This window comes from Artemia franciscana, chromosome 2, assembly GCF_032884065.1.
Source record: "Artemia franciscana chromosome 2, ASM3288406v1, whole genome shotgun sequence".
NCBI classification, from domain to species: Eukaryota; Metazoa; Arthropoda; class Branchiopoda; order Anostraca; family Artemiidae; genus Artemia; species Artemia franciscana.
This window is the reverse complement of record NC_088864.1, coordinates 44,041,857-44,068,915: the sequence shown is the minus strand read 5'-3', so window position 1 is coordinate 44,068,915 and position 27,059 is coordinate 44,041,857. Positions and strand designations below refer to the sequence as shown.

The 27,059-nt window shown below is 36.8% G+C and overlaps 1 protein-coding gene across 1 annotated transcript in view; it reads right to left on the bottom strand.

Moving 5' to 3' along the window:
* Window positions 1–17,785: 17,785 nt before the first annotated feature.
* The window catches only part of LOC136042343 (forkhead box protein A2-like), a 42,009-nt gene continuing 32,735 nt past the window's right edge, over window positions 17,786–27,059 (bottom strand). Inside the window, exons 4-5 of the mRNA XM_065727313.1 lie at window positions 26,133–26,321; window positions 17,786–18,820 (exon numbers count right to left, since the gene is read on the bottom strand). Of these exons, the coding sequence (XP_065583385.1) occupies window positions 18,506–18,820; window positions 26,133–26,321 (504 nt within the window). The 3' untranslated portion in view covers window positions 17,786–18,505. The remainder of the gene's footprint in view (window positions 18,821–26,132; window positions 26,322–27,059) is intronic.

Sequence of the window (27,059 nt, the reverse complement as noted above, 5' to 3'; positions counted from 1 at the left end):
GCTTACCCTGGTATGAATAAAAAAATTAAACGATATTTCAGTTTATTTTTCAGGGATTGGCATCGTCGTGGATTTAAATTGTCTTGGGAGGAAGAATTTGGAACACGTTCCAATTGTCGAAACAACAGGAGAGTATGGTTTCTATGTCATTGGTTGGAGGATAATGGTAGTTATGATTATAAAACTACTGATTTTATTTTGCTATTACAGAAAGTGATTCTTCATATGGGTATATCGTTTGTGACATTACTTCGGATAAACAAATTGAAACATGTGATATCTACAGTATGAATCATAATAGTATCATTGACTTCAAAAAGAAATATATTAAAAATGAAGTTACATTATACTGTGGAAGATTTGACCCTGACTTTGCACACCAAGATCAGCACATGATGAATCCCAATGATCTGCCACCACTAATCGTTGTCAATAACTACCTAAATGATTAAGGAGAAGAAATCTATTTGATGAACACAAAATACTTTGTATTTTACATATATGGTTTAATAATAAACAAATTTAACATAGTTTATTAAAACATTTTATTCTTAGGGCACTGAAATCAATATTATAGAGTTAGGACTGGATAATTTCTACTATGAAATCGTTCAGTCGAGGATTGTCTACATAATTATTGAGAAATTCATTGTAAGTATAGTCACGAAATCAAAATATAAAACACAGTAATGTACAAAAACCACAGCTTTTGGTTGATAAATCTTGCACTCGCCTCCGATTTTGAACAATAGATTTCCCACTGCTTTCTGGAACTTGTCCATGATCTTATGGCCTTGGCACTTCTTACAAATACCAAAGCAAGTGTTGAAGGAATTTCAGCATTGATCAATGAAGAATTTGTGTAGTTATTTGAACCAGTGGCAATATGTCGTTGATTGGTGATTGTGTGAGAAACGAGCAGGTTGATGTTATTTCCTGTGGTTCTTAATTTTTGATTGCCAAAGCACAAAAGTGTAATCTTCAATCACACCCTGTTCTTTTTAATATGGGGTATTGCCCAGGTGAGATTTACATTTGCATTGAGTATTGTATCAAGTGTTTTTCTCAAAATGAAATTGGACGGAGCGAGTTTTAACTTTATGTCAATCTTAACACTTGGAGGCATCCACTGAGGTATATTAAACATTTCATGATTTAGTTTACCAGCTAATTATACTCCTTGCTCACCGCGCAAGCTTGTTCACCATCAGTATCAACATTTTATTTATAATCATAGCCCATTGCCTGACCTTTCAATTTCTTATAGGACACTGGAGTCATCAACATAAATTGTAATTAGCTTGTATAGTTTATAGATTGTTGTTAGTACTCACCAATCTACCATTTATGTAGACACATGTTTGTCTAAGCAAATTGTGTAGTTCACAATTTTCATAGGATAATCCATCGATAGCGGTGGGAGTTGGACTGTCATACTTTTTCCTCTCCATGACTTGTAAATCAATAAGTGTTGACGATAAATCGATGAACTAGTCTTCATGAAAATGTAGGGGTTGTATAATGTAGCATGAAAATGTGGTTGTTGCGGGTAGAATTGCTCATAGTAATCATGTCTTGGAAAAGGAATCCTTTTTCTATCTAATAATTTTTTCCTTGGTTTCTATTTCTTCTTTAACAAGAGTAATGCCTTTTGTTTCTAACTTGGGCTTGGACCGATGAGTGTGGAGATGTTTCTCGATCTTTTTAAACATTTTCCATTTCGTCGTGATTTCAATCACTCCCCAAGGGATAGTGTGCTGGACCGGAGATTTTGTGAGACACTTTCTTTGAAATCTTTGCCAGCCTCCCAATCGTGTAGTGTATAGGATGTAAAATCTGCTGCAATCAGAGCAATATATTTCTTAGTCAGGTGTGGTGCAGAGCGAAACAGCTTAGCAAAACAACTGCCAAGAGGTCATAGCCCGACATTGACGAGCGACCTTTGTAACAGTCCATTCTATGATCCAATATCCGAGGTCTGAGAGTAGTAGCATAGCAATCAATATAATAACCAACAAATGTATTTTTTTCTATTAGTCATCTCGTTGTTAAATCGGTAAAAATGGCATTTAATCACAGCCCAAAAATTACTATTGCTAAAGAATCCCCTAATTCACTTCTTAATGTTAACTGCCAAATACAAAGTGTTAACTGGAACATACTGAAGATACTTTATATTGTAATTATGAACATGTTCATGGGTGGTTTATTGTTCAAGAACACGTAGGAGGGGGATATTTGAGTTACCAATTCGCGACTGGTTCACAAATGAAATACAACTGTCTGAGGAGAAACTAGGTGTATAGTATGCATAGATAACATGATCCTTAACATTGCAAACTTTTGCTTTAATAACATAATTTTTAAAGCCAAGAACCTCACGTAGATGCCGATTGATGAAATTTCTTTCGTTCCCAATTGGATTGGTAATGTAAATTCTTCTCTGTTCTATTGAATAGTCGAATGTGAAACCACCCTTTTTTGACTCGCAATTGTTTTTTTTTGATAATTCCACAGAGTTCATGCATTTCGTTGCATTCCTTCTAATTTTTGGTGGCAAAGGGGTGATCAAAGGGGTAGTCGAAATTTGTCACCAAGCCTTCATGGGAGTAGTCACTTTATTCTCATACAGTGTCCTCTTTATTGAAAATGTGTTTTTGAGTAAACAATCGACAAGAGCAACTTCCTACTTTCCGTCGTTGAAGTTGATGGCGGGGGAGAGTTTTTTCCAAAAATTGCATGTTTTATTCAAATCATTGTATAGAGGATCAGAGACATTGGACATTAGTGTTACATATAACTCATTGTGCAATGTGTAAGACTTCAAAAGATATCCAAGAATCAAAATCAGAGCCGTATCCTAGCCAACGAAAAAACAACTGTTTCTTACCTCTATAAGTACGATTCTTTTATATCTTTTCAATCTGACACATTACAGTGTTTTTATCTTTTTATAAATCATAATCATAAAAACTACCAGGAATCTTATCATCTTTTACGTCACGTAAAAGATTTGTTATGGGTTTTTTGTCTAAGACTCTGGACACTTTACAAAGTCCAGTGGACCATAAGTTACCCTTTTCAAGAACATGAGTAATTCGATTGATTCAAACAGTGTCAGCAACATTGAATTTCTTCTTTTTCACTTCCTTCGCCTCTTCATTGAAATGTTGTTTAAGAAAGGTGTTAAGTATTTTTCCATATCCTAGATGAACTTCCAGAGGGGTAGAGTTGGACAGGGATTGATAAGGACGTTGATTATAAATCAATTGGATTTTATCGAAATCATGAATAAAAATAGTAGTATTTTTCAATATACAGTTTCTTGAACTTAAAAGTCGAATAGTTATTATCAATCGCTCGCCCAATGTTGTCTTTATTGGACCAAGACTATGATAGGGTATTGTATTGTATTTCAATAAAACTTTCGTTATTTGTGGATTAACAAATTCACCATCCCGATCTGTTTGAATCTTCTTATAACAATTCATTTCTAGGATGGATTCAAGAGCTTTAGCAACTTCGTCGCCGCTCTTTGACTGCAATGGAATGAAATATGCGTAGAGATTAGAAATACCGATTATAAATAGAATGTAATTGTATGAATCCTTTTGACGTCGTTGAATCTTATCTCGAGTCAAAATGTATGGCTCATTTTGACGTTGTTGAATCTTATCTAGAGTCAAAAGATCTGCTTGTAATATTTACAATGGGAAAAGGCTTTAGATCTTCGATAATGACTACCACGAACTCTATGATTACGATGTAGTGTGTAACTTGATTCACTCTGTAAATACTCTGTCGCTAGCTTCTTTTCAAGTCCAGTGACTTGAGCAAGAGTGCTAAGTGAGCTTTAACTTCCCAATTCACCAATATTCCCATAAACATGTTTCGAAACCTCAAACCATTTTGAACGTTAACACGTGACACGTTAACACGTTAATAGTGAAGTGTCCACTGCCCTTTTGCATACTATTAGGTAAGGTTGATACAGTGATATTAAGACGCCTTAGCATGAGTCCCCCCACTCTCGTAAAATTCCTATTGCCCCTTGGTGTTCTAGTATTTCCGACAAATATTATGAAATAATCTTTATCCATTTTTCGTTTTAAAATATGCTTATCGTCAGTATGACTTTTGGGGAAGTTTAACGAGTTTAAATTTTTTTTGCAAATGCCTAACAAATGAAACAAGTCTTTTACGACTTTTCGTCAAATCTTGTATCAAATCAAGTGGAATGTAGGTCTTGCCATGGATTGTAACTTCTTTCCGTCAGATTTCCACTACCATCAATTTGAACATGTTCACTTTCGGTGAGATAGGTCAAGAGTCTTTTACACTGCTCACGATAGTAATGAGGCATTAGGTCTGCCACACTTGTCAAAACTTTTAATGACGAATCTTCTTTTGGTGGTGGTGGTGGCAGTGATGCTGAACTTTCAGAATTTTGAGTCAGTTCCTTTTTAGGATCAATGACATTTAAATTAAGTGGTCTGTCACTGTAGGCTCTATGTTTGTTGACTCCTCAAAGTGCATTTTGAAGCAAAATTAATTTTTAATCGTCTACAATTGTCTCACTGTTAATGAATATATTGAGTTTGTCCTGGAAATGCTGCTTTGGTGAAAGGGCGAGTTCTATTGCAGTCAACTTGTAGGATTTAGCCATTTTTTCTTAAGAAAACGCTTACAAGCCCTGCAAAGTCGGCAGTAAAAGTGTTAAGAAGCTATCACCCGCTTGAAGAAGTGGATGGTGGCTTTTTTTCAAAAGCGTTTCTTTTTTGGCTGCTACTGCTAGGTCACGTACAAGTGAATGATGTTGTGTTGTCTGTTGCTTAACTACTTCTGGCAGTTGAACATTGTCTTCAGTTAAATTTTAAAAAAGCTCTGTTATTAAACTAATGAATTCTCTGTCAACACTTTATTAGAGTATGGCCTTCCTAATCCGTGGTTTTGAATTATCTAGGACGGAGAATTAATTCCTATTTTCATGTAGATTCTTCAGAGTCATGATGGCAACTAACGACCTTTTTACTGTTCACTGGAAGATATATGGTAATTTCATTGTCAAAATATCAGTGACTACACGTAAATCCTCGTGTTTGTTCGGATTGATGTCCAATAGAATATAGCCATAGGATTTATTTATAGCTTTATTGTATGCCGAGAATAGAAATTTTGATAAACTGGGATAATTTTTCTGTTTCAAGTTATGAGGGAGCTTGAATCACGAACAATCCTGTGGATGATTTAGTAATTACAATTAAAAGTAAATGTCCTCATACACTTGCTCTGATGAAATAAATTGTGTAGAACTAGGCCTATGGAGATCTGCTCATGAAGAGATTGGACAGTGAATAGTTATAACATCTATTGGGACCATTCTTCAATGGATTCATCTAAATTATCAATAAACAACGAAGAGGTTGGTTCAATTATATAAAAAATTCCAAGTCATTCCATGAATTTTGTATGTGGTGTAATAGCCTTATTTTATCATAGGATTCTTGCCAGATGCTTTTGCATCAGTAAATAATTTTAGGATTTTCTGTAAATATTTTATTACGATTTGGAATTATTTCTGTTGTACTGTCGCTTTGCCAGACATTGATGGTCCACAAAGAAACGATCTGAATGGAGTTTGAAATCGGTACATATTCCCCCCGATGTCAAAATACAACTAACGGTAGAATTTATCTATCCATTGAATAAATAATAGTTTCCCATGTTTTAGAACACAAAATTTGAGAATAATGCATGTATTTCCTTATTTAGAATGAAGGCACTAATTTTTTTTTTAAAAAGCACTTATCGCATTTACGATAATGCTTAGAAAGGAACCCTTTACCGGAAGGGCATGGTGTCAGCTGTTGGTGGCCGCCCGAGGGCCGGATCCCCTTCTGGTTGGCCATGGTTTTGGGGCAAAATAAATAATTAAAAATAATCTTTAATCGGTGTTTAGGTTTACATAAAAAATTCAGACATACAACAACAACAACTCTACCTTGCTAAAAAAAAAAGAACATAATAATCACTGCTGAAACGGAGAAAAAACATCCCCCTCCCACCTAAGGATGTAAAAATGGATCCCTACCCCACCCACCATCCATTGACTTTTTCAGACCAAAACGATGTCTATATTTAAGACATACATCTCGGTCCGAAGTTAGATAATGTCCATTGGGCAGCATTTTCACACCGTCCGCATAGACATAGACTTAATCTGATACGGGTGTCATGGCATTTTTTTTCCACACTAATTGTTTAGTTTTTAAAATTTAAAAACCGAATTGCCATGACTTTCGCTCTTGGAATGAAATAAATTTTCACACAGTTTCTATAAACACTCATGTCGAAATTCTCTTTGACATAGTGCCTAGACACCCCCTTGCAGACTTTTTTGATTTTCTCATTGTGTATTTGCATACAGCAAACTTTTAAACCTGCAAGAACACCATTGTAAATAAAGTCGCTCCTCGTCTCGGATTCTAATAATAATAATAATTTAATTTGGGGCCTAGCGCTTCGCTAGCTCCGGGTAAATGGACTCGTCCCTATTGGTAAAGTCCCTTCGAGAGCCAATTTACATAACTTTTTCCAGAAATTCTAAAAATTCTCGATTTTAACTTTTAGCCAAACTGAATCGGTATCCTGTAATATATTTGAATTTCTCCCTCCCTCGGCCATTGGTGACTGCACATTGTAAAAGAACGACAACTAAGTTTTTTATAGATTTCTGTAATTTCGCTACCATCTGCAACATTTTTATTTTTAAATAAAGTTTATTTTTTTCCTATGTAAAAGGATTATATTGGAGTCTATGATGGTGAAAGATGTGAAGTCTGGTTCGGCAACGATTCGAGCACATTCTTTTGAGTCGGTTACAACGTCACAATGACTCCTTTTACGCAGACTCTGACACATTTTACCGAAAGCTGAATTTAAAATGAGCTTAAATATTTCTTTGTCAACCTTCGTTTTCTTTTCTGAACGTTTACTGACAAAAGTGTCAATAAACATTTTCAAATATGGCTTTAGATCGAGTTGGAGGGCTCTATGTATCTTTTTGACCTTGAAACAGTGGGCTAGCATCCATCTCAAAAGAACGTGATGTACAACAACATTATCTTTTGATGGAGGTCGGCAATAATTTTTTGTTTTGAAGGTGTTCAGTGCACACCCCCCCCATACTCTACCAAGGAAATATTATGTGGACTCAAAGTGTCCTTAGTCACGAGTCTGTTTATGCACGGGAGAAAAAAATCCTTTACCGAGTCATGAAGTTCCACTGGTATTTCACCATCAATTTCAAAATACCATCCTTGCAGTCCATTCTCCTTTAAAGTGGCAATATTAGGGAAAATGAAGGATTATTAAGCCATTTGTAATAACCAAAGGGCAAGGAGGAATGAAACATTGCCGACGGATAAGGGGAATTCATATTCAGAAAAACTGCATCCGACTTTACACCAGTTTATTGTCCAGTTGGGTTATTTTCTAGGATACGATCTCCGTGGAAAACATGCCTTTTCCTCATTGATCTCTCTACAAATAAATACTGATCCTCGTCGGTGATCTAGCCTGTTTCCTCTTGACTGATTTTAAGAATTAACTCCATCATCTAGGAGGAGTGAAAAATAATAACCCAAATCCAATCAAAATTCCTCATAGATTTTATCCCTGTTTTATCGCACAATATACAGCAACGTAGACACATCACTGGCCAGGTTTATTTTACAATAATCCTCACCATTTTACACCCTCCCTTAGCCCAAGCCCTCTTAGGAAATCCATAGTCAGCAGTAGTGCATTGATGATCGCGAAGCCAATCATAAAACGATTCAATGGACAGAAATTTATCTTCACGAAGCCTTGAAGTGAAGTTGTTGTACTGATACGGGTATACGCCCATGCACAATAATTAATCATACATTTCATTGTCTGGAAATTGCTGTTTAAGGAGGGAGAAAATCTACAGCCGTTGCTTTTCTGCATTTGAATTTATTGACTTAGGGATTTGGAGAAGAAACTGAAGGAATCTAAAAAACGGATTTTATTCAAGCACTTATTACCATTATACTTTTTTTTTCCATTGGAATTCTAAGAGCAGCAGCTTCTTAAATGATTTGGTTATGATATCGCAAGAAAAAGAACCATCTACCCATTTGCCATCTACAGCTTCACTTTTCTGCAAACCTGCCAACACCGGTAATATGAATTTTAAATCATAGCTGGAATTGTGCATATAAACACGTACAAAACATTGTTGGCTAACGTCTAAACTACATAATTGATGATGATTGATGAGCCAGTCCTAGAAAGTTACTCTCCACTAGAAAATTGGGTCGATCATGGTCATGAACTGACATCCATTCTCCTCCACTACTCTTAGCAAATTTCGCCTTACAAACCCGACTCATTTTTCATTTTTAATGGGCAACTTATCCTCAGTCGATAGGGTCTTTGATAGGATGTATTGCGCAACCATTTTATTGACATTATATTGACCCTCAAAATTATGCTAGCTCTGATGAAGTTTTCATTTCAGTTTGCACATTATGCGAATGCACCTCCTTCGACTTTTTCTTAAGTGCGTTTTTTATGTGAGTGATGCCTTAATGCCGCCCCTCCCGCTTCCTCCCGAATCAATCTTTCAAGAAGGGCTCGAATCTTGTCCAAATAGGAGTGCACTATGTCTACCAAATCCATCATGATGCTACCCGTCATTAGTGAATCGAATGGGTCCCCAAACTCAGCTCTATAAGCATATACATTGTGCAAGACGGAGTCGATCAAATAGAGATCCGGTAAAACGAGAGACGTTACGAGAATGTCATGTCCCGTGCCACTTCGTCCACCTTCATTGCGAAGGTAGAGATATTGCTTGGTGTGGAATCTCCCAGCTCGCTCAACATACCCTCGAGTGTATCAGGACTGAGGCGATTAGCCCAAGTAAAAGCATCCCCTGATACACTTTTGGGTTTGAAGGTACTTGATTGAGCCGAATCAGCAGTTACATCACCGAAATAATCTAATAATAGTTTATCAAGCCAATCTGGGGCCTGATCTAACTGGACAGAGAGATTATCTTGGGCTAATATGGGTATCTTTGTGCTATCAAAGAGCTTGATGGCCCCTCGGCTTGATTGTGGCGATAGTACTGATGGGTTAACCTACAAAATGAATGAGAACTTATTTTCTCTTTATGAAGTGATTTTTTATTAGCCTGAAAAAGAATATTTTGTTTGTTTGTTTTTGTGTGTGTGTGTTTTTGTGTGTGTCTGTGTTTGTGTGTGTGTCTGTGTCTGTGTCTGTGTCTGTGTCTGTGTCTGTGTCTGTGTCTGTGTCTGTGTCTGTGTCTGTGTCTGTGTCTGTGTCTGTGTCTGTGTCTGTGTCTGTGTCTGTGTCTGTGTCTGTGTCTGTGTCTGTGTCTGTGTCTGTGTCTGTGTCTGTGTGTGTGTGTGTGTGTGTGTGTCTGTGTGTGTGCATGTCTGTGTGTGTGTGTCTGTGTCTGTGTGTCTGTGTGTGTGTGTGTCTGTGTGTCTGTGTGTCTGTGTGTGTGTGTGTGTGTGTCTGTGTGTGTGTGTGTCTGTGTGTGTGTGTGTGTGTGTGTGTGTGTGTGTGTGTGTGTGTGTGTGTGTGTGTGTGTGTGTGTGTGTGTGTGTGTGTGTGTGTGTGTGTGTGTGTGTGTGTGTGTGTGTGTGTGTGTGTGTGTGTGTGTGTGTGTGTGTGTGTGTGTGTGTGTGTGTGTGTGTGTGTGTGTGTGTGTGTGTGTGTGTGTGTGTGTGTGTGTGTGTGTGTGTGTGTGTGTGTGTGTGTGTGTGTGTGTGTGTGTGTGTGTGTGTGTGTGTGTGTGTGTGTGTGTGTGTGTGTGTGTGTGTGTGTGTGTGTGTGTGTGTGTGTGTGTGTGTGTGTGTGTGTGTGTGTGTGTGTGTGTGTGTGTGTGTGTGTGTGTGTGTGTGTGTGTGTGTGTGTGTGTGTGTGTGTGTGTGTGTGTGTGTGTGTGTGTGTGTGTGTGTGTGTGTGTGTGTGTGTGTGTGTGTGTGTGTGTGTGTGTGTGTGTGTGTGTGTGTGTGTGTGTGTGTGTGTGTGTGTGTGTGTGTGTGTGTGTGTGTGTGTGTGTGTGTGTGTGTGTGTGTGTGTGTGTGTGTGTGTGTGTGTGTGTGTGTGTGTGTGTGTGTGTGTGTGTGTGTGTGTGTGTGTGTGTGTGTGTGTGTGTGTGTGTGTGTGTGTGTGTGTGTGTGTGTGTGTGTGTGTGTGTGTGTGTGTGTGTGTGTGTGTGTGTGTGTGTGTGTGTGTGTGTGTGTGTGTGTGTGTGTGTGTGTGTGTGTGTGTGTGTGTGTGTGTGTGTGTGTGTGTGTGTGTGTGTGTGTGTGTGTGTGTGTGTGTGTGTGTGTGTGTGTGTGTGTGTGTGTGTGTGTGTGTGTGTGTGTGTGTGTGTGTGTGTGTGTGTGTGTGTGTGTGTGTGTGTGTGTGTGTGTGTGTGTGTGTGTGTGTGTGTGTGTGTGTGTGTGTGTGTGTGTGTGTGTGTGTGTGTGTGTGTGTGTGTGTGTGTGTGTGTGTGTGTGTGTGTGTGTGTGTGTGTGTGTGTGTGTGTGTGTGTGTGTGTGTGTGTGTGTGTGTGTGTGTGTGTGTGTGTGTGTGTGTGTGTGTGTGTGTGTGTGTGTGTGTGTGTGTGTGTGTGTGTGTGTGTGTGTGTGTGTGTGTGTGTGTGTGTGTGTGTGTGTGTGTGTGTGTGTGTGTGTGTGTGTGTGTGTGTGTGTGTGTGTGTGTGTGTGTGTGTGGTGTGTGTGTGTGTGTGTGTGTGTGTGTGTGTGTGTGTGTGTGTGTGTGTGTGTGTGTGTGTGTGTGTGTGTGTGTGTGTGTGTGTGTGTGTGTGTGTGTGTGTGTGTGTGTGTGTGTGTGTGTGTGTGTGTGTGTGTGTGTGTGTGTGTGTGTGTGTGTGTGTGTGTGTGTGTGTGTGTGTGTGTGTGTGTGTGTGTGTGTGTGTGTGTGTGTGTGTGTGTGTGTGTGTGTGTGTGTGTGTGTGTGTGTGTGTGTGTGTGTGTGTGTGTGTGTGTGTGTGTGTGTGTGTGTGTGTGTGTGTGTGTGTGTGTGTGTGTGTGTGTGTGTGTGTGTGTGTGTGTGTGTGTGTGTGTGTGTGTGTGTGTGTGTGTGTGTGTGTGTGTGTGTGTGTGTGTGTGTGTGTGTGTGTGTGTGTGTGTGTGTGTGTGTGTGTGTGTGTGTGTGTGTGTGTGTGTGTGTGTGTGTGTGTGTGTGTGTGTGTGTGTGTGTGTGTGTGTGTGTGTGTGTGTGTGTGTGTGTGTGTGTGTGTGTGTGTGTGTGTGTGTGTGTGTGTGTGTGTGTGTGTGTGTGTGTGTGTGTGTGTGTGTGTGTGTGTGTGTGTGTGTGTGTGTGTGTGTGTGTGTGTGTGTGTGTGTGTGTGTGTGTGTGTGTGTGTGTGTGTGTGTGTGTGTGTGTGTGTGTGTGGTGTGTGTGTGTGTGTGTGTGTGTGTGTGTGTGTGTGTGTGTGTGTGTGTGTGTGTGTGTGTGTGTGTGTGTGTGTGTGTGTGTGTGTGTGTGTGTGTGTGTGTGTGTGTGTGTGTGTGTGTGTGTGTGTGTGTGTGTGTGTGTGTGTGTGTGTGTGTGTGTGTGTGTGTGTGTGTGTGTGTGTGTGTGTGTGTGTGTGTGTGTGTGTGTGTGTGTGTGTGTGTGTGTGTGTGTGTGTGTGTGTGTGTGTGTGTGTGTGTGTGTGTGTGTGTGTGTGTGTGTGTGTGTGTGTGTGTGTGTGTGTGTGTGTGTGTGTGTGTGTGTGTGTGTGTGTGTGTGTGTGTGTGTGTGTGTGTGTGTGTGTGTGTGTGTGTGTGTGTGTGTGTGTGTGTGTGTGTGTGTGTGTGTGTGTGTGTGTGTGTGTGTGTGTGTGTGTGTGTGTGTGTGTGTGTGTGTGTGTGTGTGTGTGTGTGTGTGTGTGTGTGTGTGTGTGTGTGTGTGTGTGTGTGTGTGTGTGTGTGTGTGTGTGTGTGTGTGTGTGTGTGTGTGTGTGTGTGTGTGTGTGTGTGTGTGTGTGTGTGTGTGTGTGTGTGTGTGTGTGTGTGTGTGTGTGTGTGTGTGTGTGTGTGTGTGTGTGTGTGTGTGTGTGTGTGTGTGTGTGTGTGTGTGTGTGTGTGTGTGTGTGTGTGTGTGTGTGTGTGTGTGTGTGTGTGTGTGTGTGTGTGTGTGTGTGTGTGTGTGTGTGTGTGTGTGTGTGTGTGTGTGTGTGTGTGTGTGTGTGTGTGTGTGTGTGTGTGTGTGTGTGTGTGTGTGTGTGTGTGTGTGTGTGTGTGTGTGTGTGTGTGTGTGTGTGTGTGTGTGTGTGTGTGTGTGTGTGTGTGTGTGTGTGTGTGTGTGTGTGTGTGTGTGTGTGTGTGTGTGTGTGTGTGTGTGTGTGTGTGTGTGTGTGTGTGTGTGTGTGTGTGTGTGTGTGTGTGTGTGTGTGTGTGTGTGTGTGTGTGTGTGTGTGTGTGTGTGTGTGTGTGTGTGTGTGTGTGTGTGTGTGTGTGTGTGTGTGTGTGTGTGTGTGTGTGTGTGTGTGTGTGTGTGTGTGTGTGTGTGTGTGTGTGTGTGTGTGTGTGTGTGTGTGTGTGTGTGTGTGTGTGTGTGTGTGTGTGTGTGTGTGTGTGTGTGTGTGTGTGTGTGTGTGTGTGTGTGTGTGTGTGTGTGTGTGTGTGTGTGTGTGTGTGTGTGTGTGTGTGTGTGTGTGTGTGTGTGTGTGTGTGTGTGTGTGTGTGTGTGTGTGTGTGTGTGTGTGTGTGTGTGTGTGTGTGTGTGTGTGTGTGTGTGTGTGTGTGTGTGTGTGTGTGTGTGTGTGTGTGTGTGTGTGTGTGTGTGTGTGTGTGTGTGTGTGTGTGTGTGTGTGTGTGTGTGTGTGTGTGTGTGTGTGTGTGTGTGTGTGTGTGTGTGTGTGTGTGTGTGTGTGTGTGTGTGTGTGTGTGTGTGTGTGTGTGTGTGTGTGTGTGTGTGTGTGTGTGTGTGTGTGTGTGTGTGTGTGTGTGTGTGTGTGTGTGTGTGTGTGTGTGTGTGTGTGTGTGTGTGTGTGTGTGTGTGTGTGTGTGTGTGTGTGTGTGTGTGTGTGTGTGTGTGTGTGTGTGTGTGTGTGTGTGTGTGTGTGTGTGTGTGTGTGTGTGTGTGTGTGTGTGTGTGTGTGTGTGTGTGTGTGTGTGTGTGTGTGTGTGTGTGTGTGTGTGTGTGTGTGTGTGTGTGTGTGTGTGTGTGTGTGTGTGTGTGTGTGTGTGTGTGTGTGTGTGTGTGTGTGTGTGTGTGTGTGTGTGTGTGTGTGTGTGTGTGTGTGTGTGTGTGTGTGTGTGTGTGTGTGTGTGTGTGTGTGTGTGTGTGTGTGTGTGTGTGTGTGTGTGTGTGTCTATGTGTATCTGTATGTGCGTGCGTCTCTCTGTGTGTGTGCATGTATGTGTGTGTGTGTGTGTGTGTGCTTAATATGACTTTTCAAGTGCAATCTGGAAAATGAATGAGAAGTTATGGTTTTAGTGTTATGGTTTACGGCTTAATATGACATTTCAAGTGCAACTTAGAAAATAAATGAGAAGACACGGTTTTATTAAGCAGAAAAAAAGAACGTTTTGACAACCTCTATTTTCATATCATCTAATATACATGCATAATAATCTTCAGTAAAATTCACACACATACACACACATACTCACATACACATGCACATACACATACACATACACACTTGACATGTCTACATGGTCGGGTAACTCTAAGTCTTCCTCCCAAAAAATCTTCCAATTCAAATTCATCATTCCGTTGTCTTTTTGTTAAATCATTGCCCAGAAAATAAGAAAACAGTTTTGTAATTTTCATTTATACTCAAATTTAATCTCAAATTAATTTCCTAAGTGAAAAATTCACGCTTGACACATTTATATCATTTTCATTTTGTAATTTTTAAAATATTGCAAGTGAATTTTTTGTTATAAGTATATTTAATGCAATTTTAAGACATATAAGAAAAATTGGAAGAAAATCAGTTAGAAAATCGAAGCAAAAAAGGAAAGTTACCCTCTTCAAATTTGACCCCTCCCCTCCTCTCTGAGGGGTATGGAACTACGAAGGGCATTAAAATGAGTCTTTTAGGGAATGTTGAGGGGATTGTTAAGTCATTACATGTTATGTGGTATATTGGTTGTCAAAAGGATGTAACTCATGGATGGTTGACTATATTAAATTAGAATTTTCAGGAAATGATAAGGGGAAAATCAATTGAACAAAATGGCAATTTTTTGCACTACTACAACTACAGCTCTATTTTCATATCATCTAATATACATGCATAATAATCTTCAGTAAAATTCACACACATACACACACATACTCACATACACATGCACATACACATACACATACACACTTGACATGTCTACATGGTCGGGTAACTCTAAGTCTTCCTCCCAAAAAATCTTCCAATTCAAATTCATCATTCCGTTGTCTTTTTGTTAAATCATTGCCCAGAAAATAAGAAAACAGTTTTGTAATTTTCATTTATACTCAAATTTAATCTCAAATTAATTTCCTAAGTGAAAAATTCACGCTTGACACATTTATATCATTTTCATTTTGTAATTTTTAAAATATTGCAAGTGAATTTTTTGTTATAAGTATATTTAATGCAATTTTAAGACATATAAGAAAAATTGGAAGAAAATCAGTTAGAAAATCGAAGCAAAAAAGGAAAGTTACCCTCTTCAAATTTGACCCCTCCCCTCCTCTCTGAGGGGTATGGAACTACGAAGGGCATTAAAATGAGTCTTTTAGGGAATGTCGAGGGGAGTGTTAAGTCATTACATGTTATGTGGTATATTGGTTGTCAAAAGGATGTAACTCATGGATGGTTGACTATATTAAATTAGAATTTTCAGGAAATGATAAGGGGATGATCAACTGAACAAAATGGCAATTTTTTGCACTACTACAACTACTGCTATCACTGCTGCTTCTACTGCTACCACAAGCACTATTAATGAAAAAAATTAAAAATGTTTTCACTTTTATAACTTTAATAAATCAAATGATGTTAATATTTCACAATATTTCAGTTTGTGTATATACTAAAATATCAGTATATGTATATTAAACTGACCATACAAGTTCATCTGTATTCTTTTCCCGTAAAGTACAAATTATGTTTTGGCCCTGGGAAGGCATAGGGGTTTTGAGCCCTACTCATGTTAATTTCTGCTCGTTTTGAGTTGGACTCGGTCATTTATTGTAATTTCTTCTCTTTTTGGGTCTAATTTTTTTTTGTCGATGCTGACTTATGGTAGTTTTACGGTTTGTATTCTATTTGATTTTATTTTTGCTCATTTTTGGTTTAATGGAGTTCTTTACTTTTTTTGAAAAAATTATTTTTCTGAAAAAGTTTTTTTTAATTAATTATTAGTAAAGAACGTGGGAGCCGTGAAGATATTAAGTAGAATGGCCAAGGCCCAGGGCGTTTTTACACAGTTGAAAAAAGATCAAGATTAGAACATTAGGAGCTACGGTGGTGACAGTGGTTAAATATCGTTCTGAAGAATGGGCACTCCGGCAAACAGAGGAAGATTTGCTAGATGTTTTCCAGAGAAATTGCATACGGATTGTTTTGGGTTTCCGAATGACTAATCGTACTGACTGATTTCGAGCATGGGTTGTACAAAAAGAGTGCTTTAACCCTGCTTTATAGGGTTATAATGAGAGGAAGGTTGAGATGGCTAGGGTACGTTCTGCGGATGAAGGTTGAAAGATTGCCCAAGATTTCCCTTTTCGGCCAGCCGTCCAGGGCTAAATGGAAAGCAGGCCGTCCGTGGATGGGTTGGAAGGATGTCATAAAGAGCGACTAAAGGGAAATGGGAACTTCTTGGGAGGTTTTATAGAAGGAACTTTGAATAGATTGGGATGGAGGACGAGCGTGCGTAGCCGTGTTGGCTTCAGATGGCTTGATGCTCTGGTGAGTTGCAAGTAGTAGTAGTAGTAGCTTTAGAATTTTATTACTATCACGTTTATTATAACATCCTACGTCAATTTATAAAGAATACAACAGCAAAGTTTTAAATTCAACAACTTTATTTAACTCATTAGAATAGATTAAAATCTATGTTTTTTATCTTGTAATTATCAAACCGCAATAACTTCACGACCAATTACCACCACTTAACCATTCAAGAATCCTAATACAGTCAACGACCTCAACGGCGATAATTTTCCTGGTTCACATGCTTGACCTATAAGAATTCTGGCTTTGTGGCAACTGGGTTTAATAAATCATTTTTGTATCGCTATAACCTGGATTTATTTCTATCAATTACTCTTTAGTGAAAATGTTGGTAAAATGTTGCATGCATTGTAAAATTTATTAAGCATATTTAATGGTAGGACTAATTTCCCGTCTGAATTGTATTTTCTATTATTAATGTGCTTTAAATTCTCTTTTCACCTCATTTTCTAATCTACCCTTACAGAAACGTGCTGCAACTAAGTGCAAAATTAATGTAACGCTCAGTGCACAGGGCAACTTCCAAATCTCGTCCAATGCGCTTCATAGGACTTTACAAGCGTTGAAGTTCTTGAGCATCCCTAACTTAAAATAAAAGGTTATAGCATTGGAATTTTAGTATCTTGTAAAGGAGAAATTCCCATTAAGACATCATTTTTAAATTAAAATATTGTTCTATATGGTTATCTCTTAATATTGCTATAGTCCAATTGACTGTGAGATCAATTGGATCTTACAGTCGATTGGATTTGACTGTTTCCAATTGGATTGGATTGTTACACTCAATTGGATTTGCACCAAATTGAATTTGGTACATGCAGTCACCCAAGTTGGGTGACTGCAGTGAGCAGTGGACGTGAATCCTTCGGCCCCTCAAGACTTTGAGACGCAACGATTTTAACCGCAGTTTCCTGTATTTCTTATATAATTTGCCTGTTTTGCGTTTACGCTAAGTTGTGAGCCCCTCAAATTGCCACACTCCTCTCCCAGATAATTATCTACGCACATGCCCCACGATTCATGAAAGTTTACTGTATACCCCTGTATTTTTCAGGTTTTTCTTGTCTTTATATCCATGTTTGGGGAAATCCACCCTAGAAATGTCTCTTTTTCAATGAAAATGAGTTTTTGTGTTTGTCAGTAATACAGAAGAAACCATATGAAATTAATAGTAGAAGTAAAATGGAAGTTACAACAGTATTGGTTCTGGAGTGTAGGCTTGTGTTACAAATACGATACAATAGGACCAAGAAATATCTCAATGTCTGGCTGCAAAATAGATAAGTACAAAATTAAATATATATTCAATTTGTAAGTCTTAACAAATAGAGTCCGCTAGCCTGGTACACAAAATTGTTATCCATCGCATATCTAACCCTAAGATCCGGGTTTCCCAGTGAAAATTGACTATAGGAGACTTATGTTGTCCCTTCGTATTGTTACTCAAATATGTACAAACATTTCTTCATTCTTATTTTAACCGAATTTATCAAATGACAATTTTTCTTAATGCACAATAAATCCGATAGTGTATTCTTTAGCCAATTATTTTGTGAATTTCCGTTTCAAAATTAATTTTGCAGTATCAGATGTTTTTCCTTTCTTCACGATATATTGGCCTTTTTCTATTCCGAAATGTGTAATAGCCAGGCTTGTTGTAATCATTAACTATATATATATATATATATGTATATACATAGTACTTTTTTCGCGTACATGCACGAGTCGAAGAGAAAAAAAAGCATTAGTAGAAGCAAGATAATAGACACAGCTAGGCTAAAGTTGGAGTGTAGGCGTGTATTCCAAATAAATTACACAAGGACAAACAAACAAGCCAGAATATCTAAAGTAAAGGAACACTAACTTAAAGTAAAATGACTTAACTAAGAACTGACTTTAAAGTAAATGAACAAAATGTTTAAACATTTAAAAAAACCTTCTAGATTTTTTAAGAACACTAATTTGGGGCACAGACTTGTTTCAAGCTGTCCAAAAAATAGAAAACAAGTCTAGTATTTCTGATTTACTTGGACGGAACTGATGAGGGCTCTAGGCATCTACCCAAGCCTATTTAGGATGTTTTTTTCCTCGATCACCAGAAACTCATCTCTACCTTATGTATAGACAGTAACAATTGAAGCTCGGTGAGATGTAAGGGAAAGGAATTAACGAAACGAAAATACTTCAGTTAAGCAAATGAAGTTCTTCCATTATTTTGACACATGAGATTATTATGAATTCAGACAAGAGTAAGCTATCAAAATCCATCATAAGTAATGGAAGGATCAAGCTCAATATGAAATCTAAATATCAATTTTCAAAGTCCTCCACAATAACATAAACAAACCGGAAGTTTACAATTTTCTAGTTGTCTGAAGTGACTTTCATTTCATTTATTTCATTTCTTTTCATTGGTGTAATATTTCATTATGTTTCGAGTCGAGTATCACAAAAACATTGTACAAATAATCCTCACCAAAACTTGATGAAAGCTGAATTCTTTCACAGTATTTCTAGTGACATTCCAAGACAAAGAGCGTCATTAAACAGTATATCTTGGTATCCATTCGGATTTCCTGCGTAATATTCATGACTGCTCTGAAGTTGAGAGTCCGTATAATTGTATGTTTCTTCGAAATTGAAGGCATGCATATCTAAGTCGTAAGCATTGCAAAGAGTATCAAAGTCATTGTGGGGCAAATATTCAACTTCCACGCGTTGTTCAATTGGCTGATTAATCTGTTGTTGACTAGGTTTATCGGGTCCAAGAAGAAGTTCTGTTGCCTGGTCCAGAGTAATGGGACTCTGCGACCTTTCCTGAAATTGAAAATAATACCACTTTAGATGTAACTTCCATTTTGCAGCATTGTAAATAAATATTCAAGTGATTCAGTGAGACATATACCCTATTAAGAGAAAAGGAATAAAATACCAATTTAATATTCTTGGGTCACTATTATCTTCATAACAAGTTATTTTAGCCGTCCATTTCGTTTACAGCTTTGGTTTTTGAACTTATTTGTTCTCCCTGATATAAATACAAGCAGATGTGTTTTGTTGCTTATGTATCGACGTAGTACATTGCACCATTGTTAGTTGGTCGAAATAATTTTTTTCATTATAAGGAATATACTGAGACTTTTTTGTGTTTTTCATGCTTTGCTTATGCCAAGTTTTTTTGAAAATTTTGATCAGAAATGCTTTTTTTTTCTTCTTTATGCTAAATTAAGCTTTTGAATTAGTCCTAAAATATTGCCGATATTGTTTAAGTCCCGGTATAACTTAAGTCGGAGTGCCCGAGTTTGTTCTGGTTTTATCTAAAGTCGGGCCAGTCCTTCGCTAATTTCATTATCTAAGAATTTACAATTTTCTAAAATCAGGAATACAGATTGATAATTTTGATGCTAAAGAAAATCAATAAGATAATATTTTATTCAGTTGTTATTTATTGAATCATTAATACCATATTTATTGAATCACAATATTGACTCAGTTGATATATAATGAATCAAAATATTGACTCATTGAGCATGGTATCACCAAGTGTCGAATACATTCTACAGTTGTACTGAGCTCAATAATACGAAGGTTAGGTGCGTAGTTTATTATCATTTTTTTTAAGTTTTACCCAATCTGTGCTGAAATATACTACGTGGAGTAACACTTAGAAAACATACAAATATACAAATAAAAAAAAAAACAAATGTAGAAAACACATGTAACAAACACAAATAGAAAGCACATAGAAATTACTTATATAGGTACACAAAAAGAGGCGAAAAAATAAACAAATAAGGAAGAAAGAAAACTCACTGCAGAAAAAACCTACTGAGGCGGCGATGTGGACAAATACAAACGCAAGCTGTGTCTGAGAGCTTTCTCGGTGTTAATTCCAGTTTCACTATGATTTCAAGAACCAGAAATTTTCTATGAAGAAAATTAAGACCTGGCTTAGCAATTAATATAGATTCTTTTTTCTTAAGATGGGTGAACATCCCAGAAGCAAAGATAATTGAGTGATCGAAAAGTTAAATAGAGCTTGGCCAACGTACGTCTGTTATACCTCCCTCTATTGGCAACAATACTAGCATATATTAATACCGTTTTCTAATTTATATATAAATTATTTATTTATATTTTATATTATTTATTTATATTTATTTATATTATATAATTTATTTATATTTATATATTAAAGACTGAGCGCTGGCCCAGTCTTAACAGACTTATTAGAAGAGTTACCATCCCGACGGAGAAAATCTGCAACATTGATGGTAAAATCATTGCAGAAATGGGAATAAGGGACCTGTAAGTTTTTGTTTAGATGAAATATAAAGTGTTTTTGTTGATTCTTTGATAAACTGCATCCACTCCTCCACCCAAGAGTCAAAACATAAGGTAGTATGAACTTCAAGAAGAGAAGGATTAGGGGAGGGGTGATGAAGGCATTTTGGATGGACACAAGTCTTTGGTTCGTCATTATTCTCTAATTATTTAAAATTTAAAGCTCCATTATCCGCCCCGATCATAAAAACAAAATACCAATTCATGAAGAAATAATGTCTAAGCTTACAGGTCCTTTAAAATTTATCCGTGTGTAGAAAAAACATATTATTATCTCATTTGGTCATAGCTAGCAAAAATTTAAATTTAATAACCCAACCACTGTCTATTATGCAGGGAGATACAATCCTACCATCTATTATTTTCTTTTTTTATATATTAAATATGCTTTAGATTCTCAAATTAGATTCCCAAACCTAACTACCACATTATAAACAAGAAGATCCTACTTAAACATGGATTTATTATTTTACTTTTGTAAAGTATAAGAGTAAAAAAACTACTAGTTTATCAGGCTAGCATGAAATTATTAATACTTAAACTACTATATTACCCAAAGGTAGATGCACCTTTTTTTAGGATACCTGTGTTAGCAAGCTACTCCCTCGACGTTAAACTCATTTGGGCCCCTAAATTATCAAACTCCCGACAAAACTTTAGATAAAATTGAATACCAACCAGGATACCAGAGGTCCGGTTTTTGTAAGGACCTTTCAGTCTCAAAGAGGATCAGAGAATTCATACAGTGTACTTGAACATTGAAAATAATTAGTTCTCATGCGCAAATGTCCAGATGTTTGCACATTTTATATTTGTGTGTTTTACACTTTTGTGACCATATAAAAAATGGGAAACATTATTTATCCTCTCCCAATACAAAACTCAAAGTTTGCTTTAACAATACAACTGCTCTACCGCAACAAATAGTATTTTCTTGCATTTTCAACTCGCCACTCCAGCCATAAGACAAAACAGGATCAAGTCATTTACAAAGAGAAAATAATCCACTCCTTGATTCAACTCTTTACCTGGATAGAAAAGATAATCAAATAACAAATTTTCACTCAGCAAGTACAACTTTTACTCGAGAAAGAGTATATTCTCAACATTTGTTTTTTACCGACAGAAAAAAAAATGCAAGTCTTCAAATACAGACTCTACTGACTGATCTGGTAGGGTTTAGCTAAACGGTTTTGCATCTTATCTGTAGCCGCTTATAAAGTAAATGGGTTTCCTACAAACGGTTTTTCTCTGGATTTTTATGACATAGCCCATTATTCCATAAAATGTATGAATAACAAAATTAATCTGTGATAGAAGCCTTGCAGATTTTTTTCATAAGTGATTTGCTTTTGAAATAACAGTGTAACCTTAGTCACCCCCACTCAAATATTTCGATTTTTACGGAGAGCCTTTATGTATGTACCATGGTTAAAAAGATGAGGAGATGATACTATATAATAAGAACGTTATATATCAGGATAGTATTTTCTCTAAGTTGCAGCGATAACTGCAACCTAGTAAAGAACAAACCACGGCCCACAGTAAACAAAATAAAAGAAGCTACACTTGAAACAACCCTTCAGTATTTACTGCAGTCTAATGAGTATTCTAGTATAAATAAGGAGAGAAAGAAAACTTCTAGCTATATTGTGGTGCTACATGTTAATTATTGCATAATTATTTAGGTGCTAACATAAAAATACTGACATAAATGAAAATTTATTTGAAATACTTCCATTTTGACAAGTCTTTGATTGATGAGGAGCGCAATGATTTGTAAAAAGAACAAGTCAATTTTACGTTAGAAATTCAAAAATTTATAGTATACAAAATGGTAAAAATTTTACAAGTAAATAACAAGGATCAACAATATTTATCAAAGTAAATCAATGTGTTTTTTTTATTTGTCTTTTGTTTCTTGTCTATGCGTTCCTGTTTTTCTTTTTTTGCTACTCTGCTGTTTTCTGGTAATTGCTATAATTTTATATATTAAAAATTAAATAATCATTACAATGTAGTTTAGTTTTTCTCTGTTTTCATGTGTTCAATGATCGACAGGTCTAAAAATAACTAACCATCTTAGCTACGCGGAATTATATATCGACAATACTGCTGATAAACTATTTTACTAAATAGAGAGCGCTGACTTATCTTTGAAGTTTAAAGAAAAGTAAAATGGTCGTAGTTGGCATGGGCGCTGCCAAGACATTTTACCGTGAGGGGGGAGGGCTATAACAGGATTTCCTTGTGTTTTTTTTCTATAACTGTAGAAAAGGAATGGTCGATATAACATACAAGTACGAGTACATACCTTAAGGCTACAAATACTGATACTGAGGCATTACTTTTGTAAGTATTAAAGGTCTTACGTCATAAGGCAAATTGAAGCAAGGCTGATTCAATAAAGTAAGAAAAAAAGTAATTACGTTTAATATGTTTATGTTTGATTATGTTTACATAATTACGTTACGTTTAATTGAGAACAACGTACTTACATTTGAATAAAGTAAGAAATTATATCTTATAAGTTCTGACAGCAGCTGAAATATAAGCAAAGGGATTTTCGAGTCCCCAAATTTCAATTAAATAAGGCATTTAACTAGTGAATTGAAGGATTTTGCTGTCACATTCGAATCTTGATAATAATACTTAAAGAAAGTGTTCTGACGGAATTAAAGAGCGAAGTTGAAACTTAGAAAAAACAAAAATATTGCTTCGCTGTTTATACAACGTTTATCTGCAAAATTAGCTTAAATAAATTGATTTGTGATAATTCCCTATGTTTGAGAAATTCTGAAAAACTAGTAGGTTTACTTAGCATGAAACACAAAAACCGATGCAGGAAACAGGATGTTCTGTTAAGAGCAAAAAAGTGGTGCAGAAAAAGAAAAAGTTAATTAAAGGGCTGTCAACAGTCTTTCACTTTCAATAGTCTCATCAATATACATATAACAAAACATCGTTCTTATGGGTTCATTAAATAAGATAAAAAACATGCTTTTGAACTGAAAGTAAAGAGTTTCATTTAAGCTTAAAACCAAAAAATTTCATTTTATGAAGTAGAAGAGTTGCCTCCTTCTCAATACCTCACCAATAAGCTTTTTTAAAAGTTCTAAATAAAACCTAGCGTAAAAAATGAGGTACTGAAGAGGGGTAAACCCCCTTCATATACGTAGTAATTTCTGCTCGCTTTAAGTTTTAATGCTGCTCCTTACGTTCAGCTGAAAAACCTTCATTTAAATGATTTAATTTCTGGTCGATTTTTAAATAATACCAGGAAATCTGGCTCCCACTCTACGGAAAATTCTTTTCCCCCACGAAAAAAATCTTGATAATAAGAAACTCCCTACGTACTCCCCCTACAAAAAGTCACCCCCCCCCGAAAAATGTATATAAGCTACTCAATAACCAATAGAATAGGCTAATATGTGTAAACAATTGTCAAAGTTCATAGGTTTCAGCCCTTCCCCTGGGGACTGTGGGGAGTCAATTCATTCTTGAAAACATATTCATTAGATTTTTTGACTATGTTGAACAAAATGGCTATTTCAAAGTTTTGATCGGTCGGCTTTGCGGAAAAAGAGGGTGTGGAAGGGGGCTAGCTGCCCCAAATATTTTGGTCACTTAAAAAGGGTACTTGAACTATTGATTTCTGATCACATGAGCCCTTTCCCGATATTCTAGGACTATCGGTTCGACCCAGTTACCACTGAAATAAAAAAAAAAACGCGTCCGTGATCTGTCTTCTGGCAAAAAATGCCAGAAGACACTCGCATATACTGGTTTCCACATTTGTGAATATATGAGCTTGAAACCTCTACAGCACGGTTCTCTGATACGCTGAATCTGATTGTTTGATTTTCATTAAGATCACTTCATCAAACAGTTCGTGGTAACGAACTGTAGTAAGGAGCGACCCGGCTCAATAGTAACCAAAACTCTAAAAAATGGAGTTTCGAGCTCCTATCTACAAAAATGTGGAATTTTGCATTTTTTGCCAGAAGGCAGATCACGGATGCGTGTTTATTTGTTTTTTTGTTTTTTTGTTTGTTTTTTTTGTTTTTTTTCCCCAGGGGTGATCGTATCGACCCAGTTGTCCTAGAATGTTGCAAGAGGGCTCATTCTAACGGAAATGAAAAGTTCCAGTGCCCTTTTTAAGTGACCAAAAAAATTGGAGGGCACCTAGGCCCCCTCCCACGCTAATTATTTTCCCAAAGTCAACGGATCAAAATTCTGAGATAGCCATTTTATTCAGCGTAGTCGAAAAACCTTATAACTATGTCTTTGGGGAAGAGTTACTCCCCCACAGTCCCCGTGGGAGGGGCAACAAGTTACAAACTTTGACCTGTGCTTACATATAGTAATGGTTATTGGGAAGTATACAGGCGTTTTCAGGAGGATTTTTTTGGTTTGGGGGAGGGGTTGAGAAGAGGGGGATATGCTGGGGGAACTTTCATTCGAGAATTTGTAATGGGAGAAGAAAATTTCCATGAAGGGAGAGCAGGATTTACTAGCATTATTAAAAAAAAAAAAAAAACAATTAAAAAATAAAAGTGAAAAAGCTTTTTCAGCTGGAAGTAAGGAACAGCAATAAAACTTAAAACAAACAGAAATTATTACCCATATGAGGGGCTCACCTCCTTCTAATACCTCGCTCTTTACGCTAAAGTATTTTCGGTAATTTCAACTACTTATTCTACGGCTTTTGTGATTCAGGGGGTCATTCTTAATGAATTGGGATAAAATTTCAGCTTTAGTATAAAGAGCGAGGTACTGACGAAGGGGCGAATCCCCTCATATATGTAATAAAAACATGAGAATACAAAAGTTCTTTACGTAAGCTAATTTATAAGTTACGTAAATCTTTTACCAATAAAAAGATTCGTAAAAAATTAAAAGTTCTAGTTGCCTTTTTAATTAACCAAAAAATCGGGGGGTAACTAGGCTTCGTCCCCCGCTCTTTTTTTCTCAAAATCATTCGATCAAAATTATGAGAAAGCCATTGAGCCAAAAAAAAAAATATGCAAATTTCGTTTTGATTATTCCTCTGCGGAGAGCCAAAATCAAAACATGCATTGATTCAAAAACGTTCAGAAATTAAATAAAAAAAACAAGTTTTTTCAACTGAAAGTATGGAGTAACATCAAAACTTAAAACGCACAGAAATTACTTCGTATATGAAAGAGGCTGCTTCCTCATCAACGCCCCGCTCTTTACGCTAAAATGTTTTACTGTTTTAGAAAGAAGAATTGAGAGAAAGAGTCAAACTTTAGCGTAAAGAGCGGGGCGTGGAAGCAGCCTCTTTCATATACGAAGTATTTCTGTGCGTTTTAAGTTTTGATGTTACTCCTTACTTTCAGTTGAAAAAACTTGTTTTTTTTATTTAATATCATGAAGGATTTCCCACTTTTTCAAAAGTTGACCAAATTTTCTCAGGCTCAAAAATTTTAATGGGTAACATTGAACTTGATAAATTTTGTATACATTAAATTAACATCAAAATTCCATTATTCTGATGTATCTATTGTTACCAAAACTCAATTTCTTAGAGTTATGGTTAGTATTGAAACTCATCACTCCTTACATACAGGTAACTTATGGAATACAAACCACAAACTGTTTGAAAATTTTAAAAGAAAATCATTTAGACTTAAAATGAGATTAAAAAATCTCCATGACTTTCATTTTTTCCCGTTGTTCACAAGTCTAAATAATAGGATTCAATACATATTTAAAGATATAAAATAGCCCATAAAAATAGGAAGAGAAGTTGATGACTCACCCGGCCAAAGAAGGAGTCATTTTTCACTGGTTCTTCAGTTTCCATATTTTCAATACCTTCTGCACGCAATAGCTCTAAACAGGCGCGTGCAGCTTCGTCCACAATGTTATTTTGTTTTTCTTTTTCTTTGTCAGCAATATTTTCTTGATTTGCTGGCTTTGGTGGTGTGAGTATTGTCTTTCTTCTTTGCTGAAAGAAACAACATAATAAAACAAAAAGCTGGAAGAAAGAGTACAAATATTTCATGTTAAACTGCTTTAAAAAATGGTGTTCCTGCATTGAAAAAACAAAAATAAGCAGAAATATATTAATATTGGTCAATGGAAATGTTTTGTTTAAAATAGCCAAAAATACAAATCCTCTAAAAGCCAAAAATTTCCTTTTGGGCACTTTAGTGAAGTTTAAAAGACTTGTGCAAACTAAATAAAATCTTATTAATACTACTAATACTACTAGCAACTCACTGCAGCACTAAGCCACCTGAGGCCAACACACCTATGCACACTCTTCCTCCATCCTAATCTATTCAAAGCGTCCCTGTTTACACCCTCCTGGGAAGTTCCTATTTCCCTTAAATTATAATAATATCTAGTTTTCTAATATAATATCTACTAATATCTGGCAAGTACTGAAATGCTTAATTTCCCCATGGTTTCTTGGGATTTCTGGCAAAAGTAGGACATTTATTAAGAATCTAGATACATGTGTGAAGTCTTTTTTGGGGGATTTTACAGCATGCAATAATCCGGTCAAGTCACTGCCCAATTATTAATCCATTTTCTGTCTAACTTTTTACCCTCTTTGAAGTAATTAGCAATTGTACTGTTATTTTTTTTTGTAAAGAAAGTTTGCTTTCCACAGCAAAATAGAATTATCCTTGATATTAGGGCGTTTATCCCCCCTTTCCAGGATAAAGTACAGCTTTTA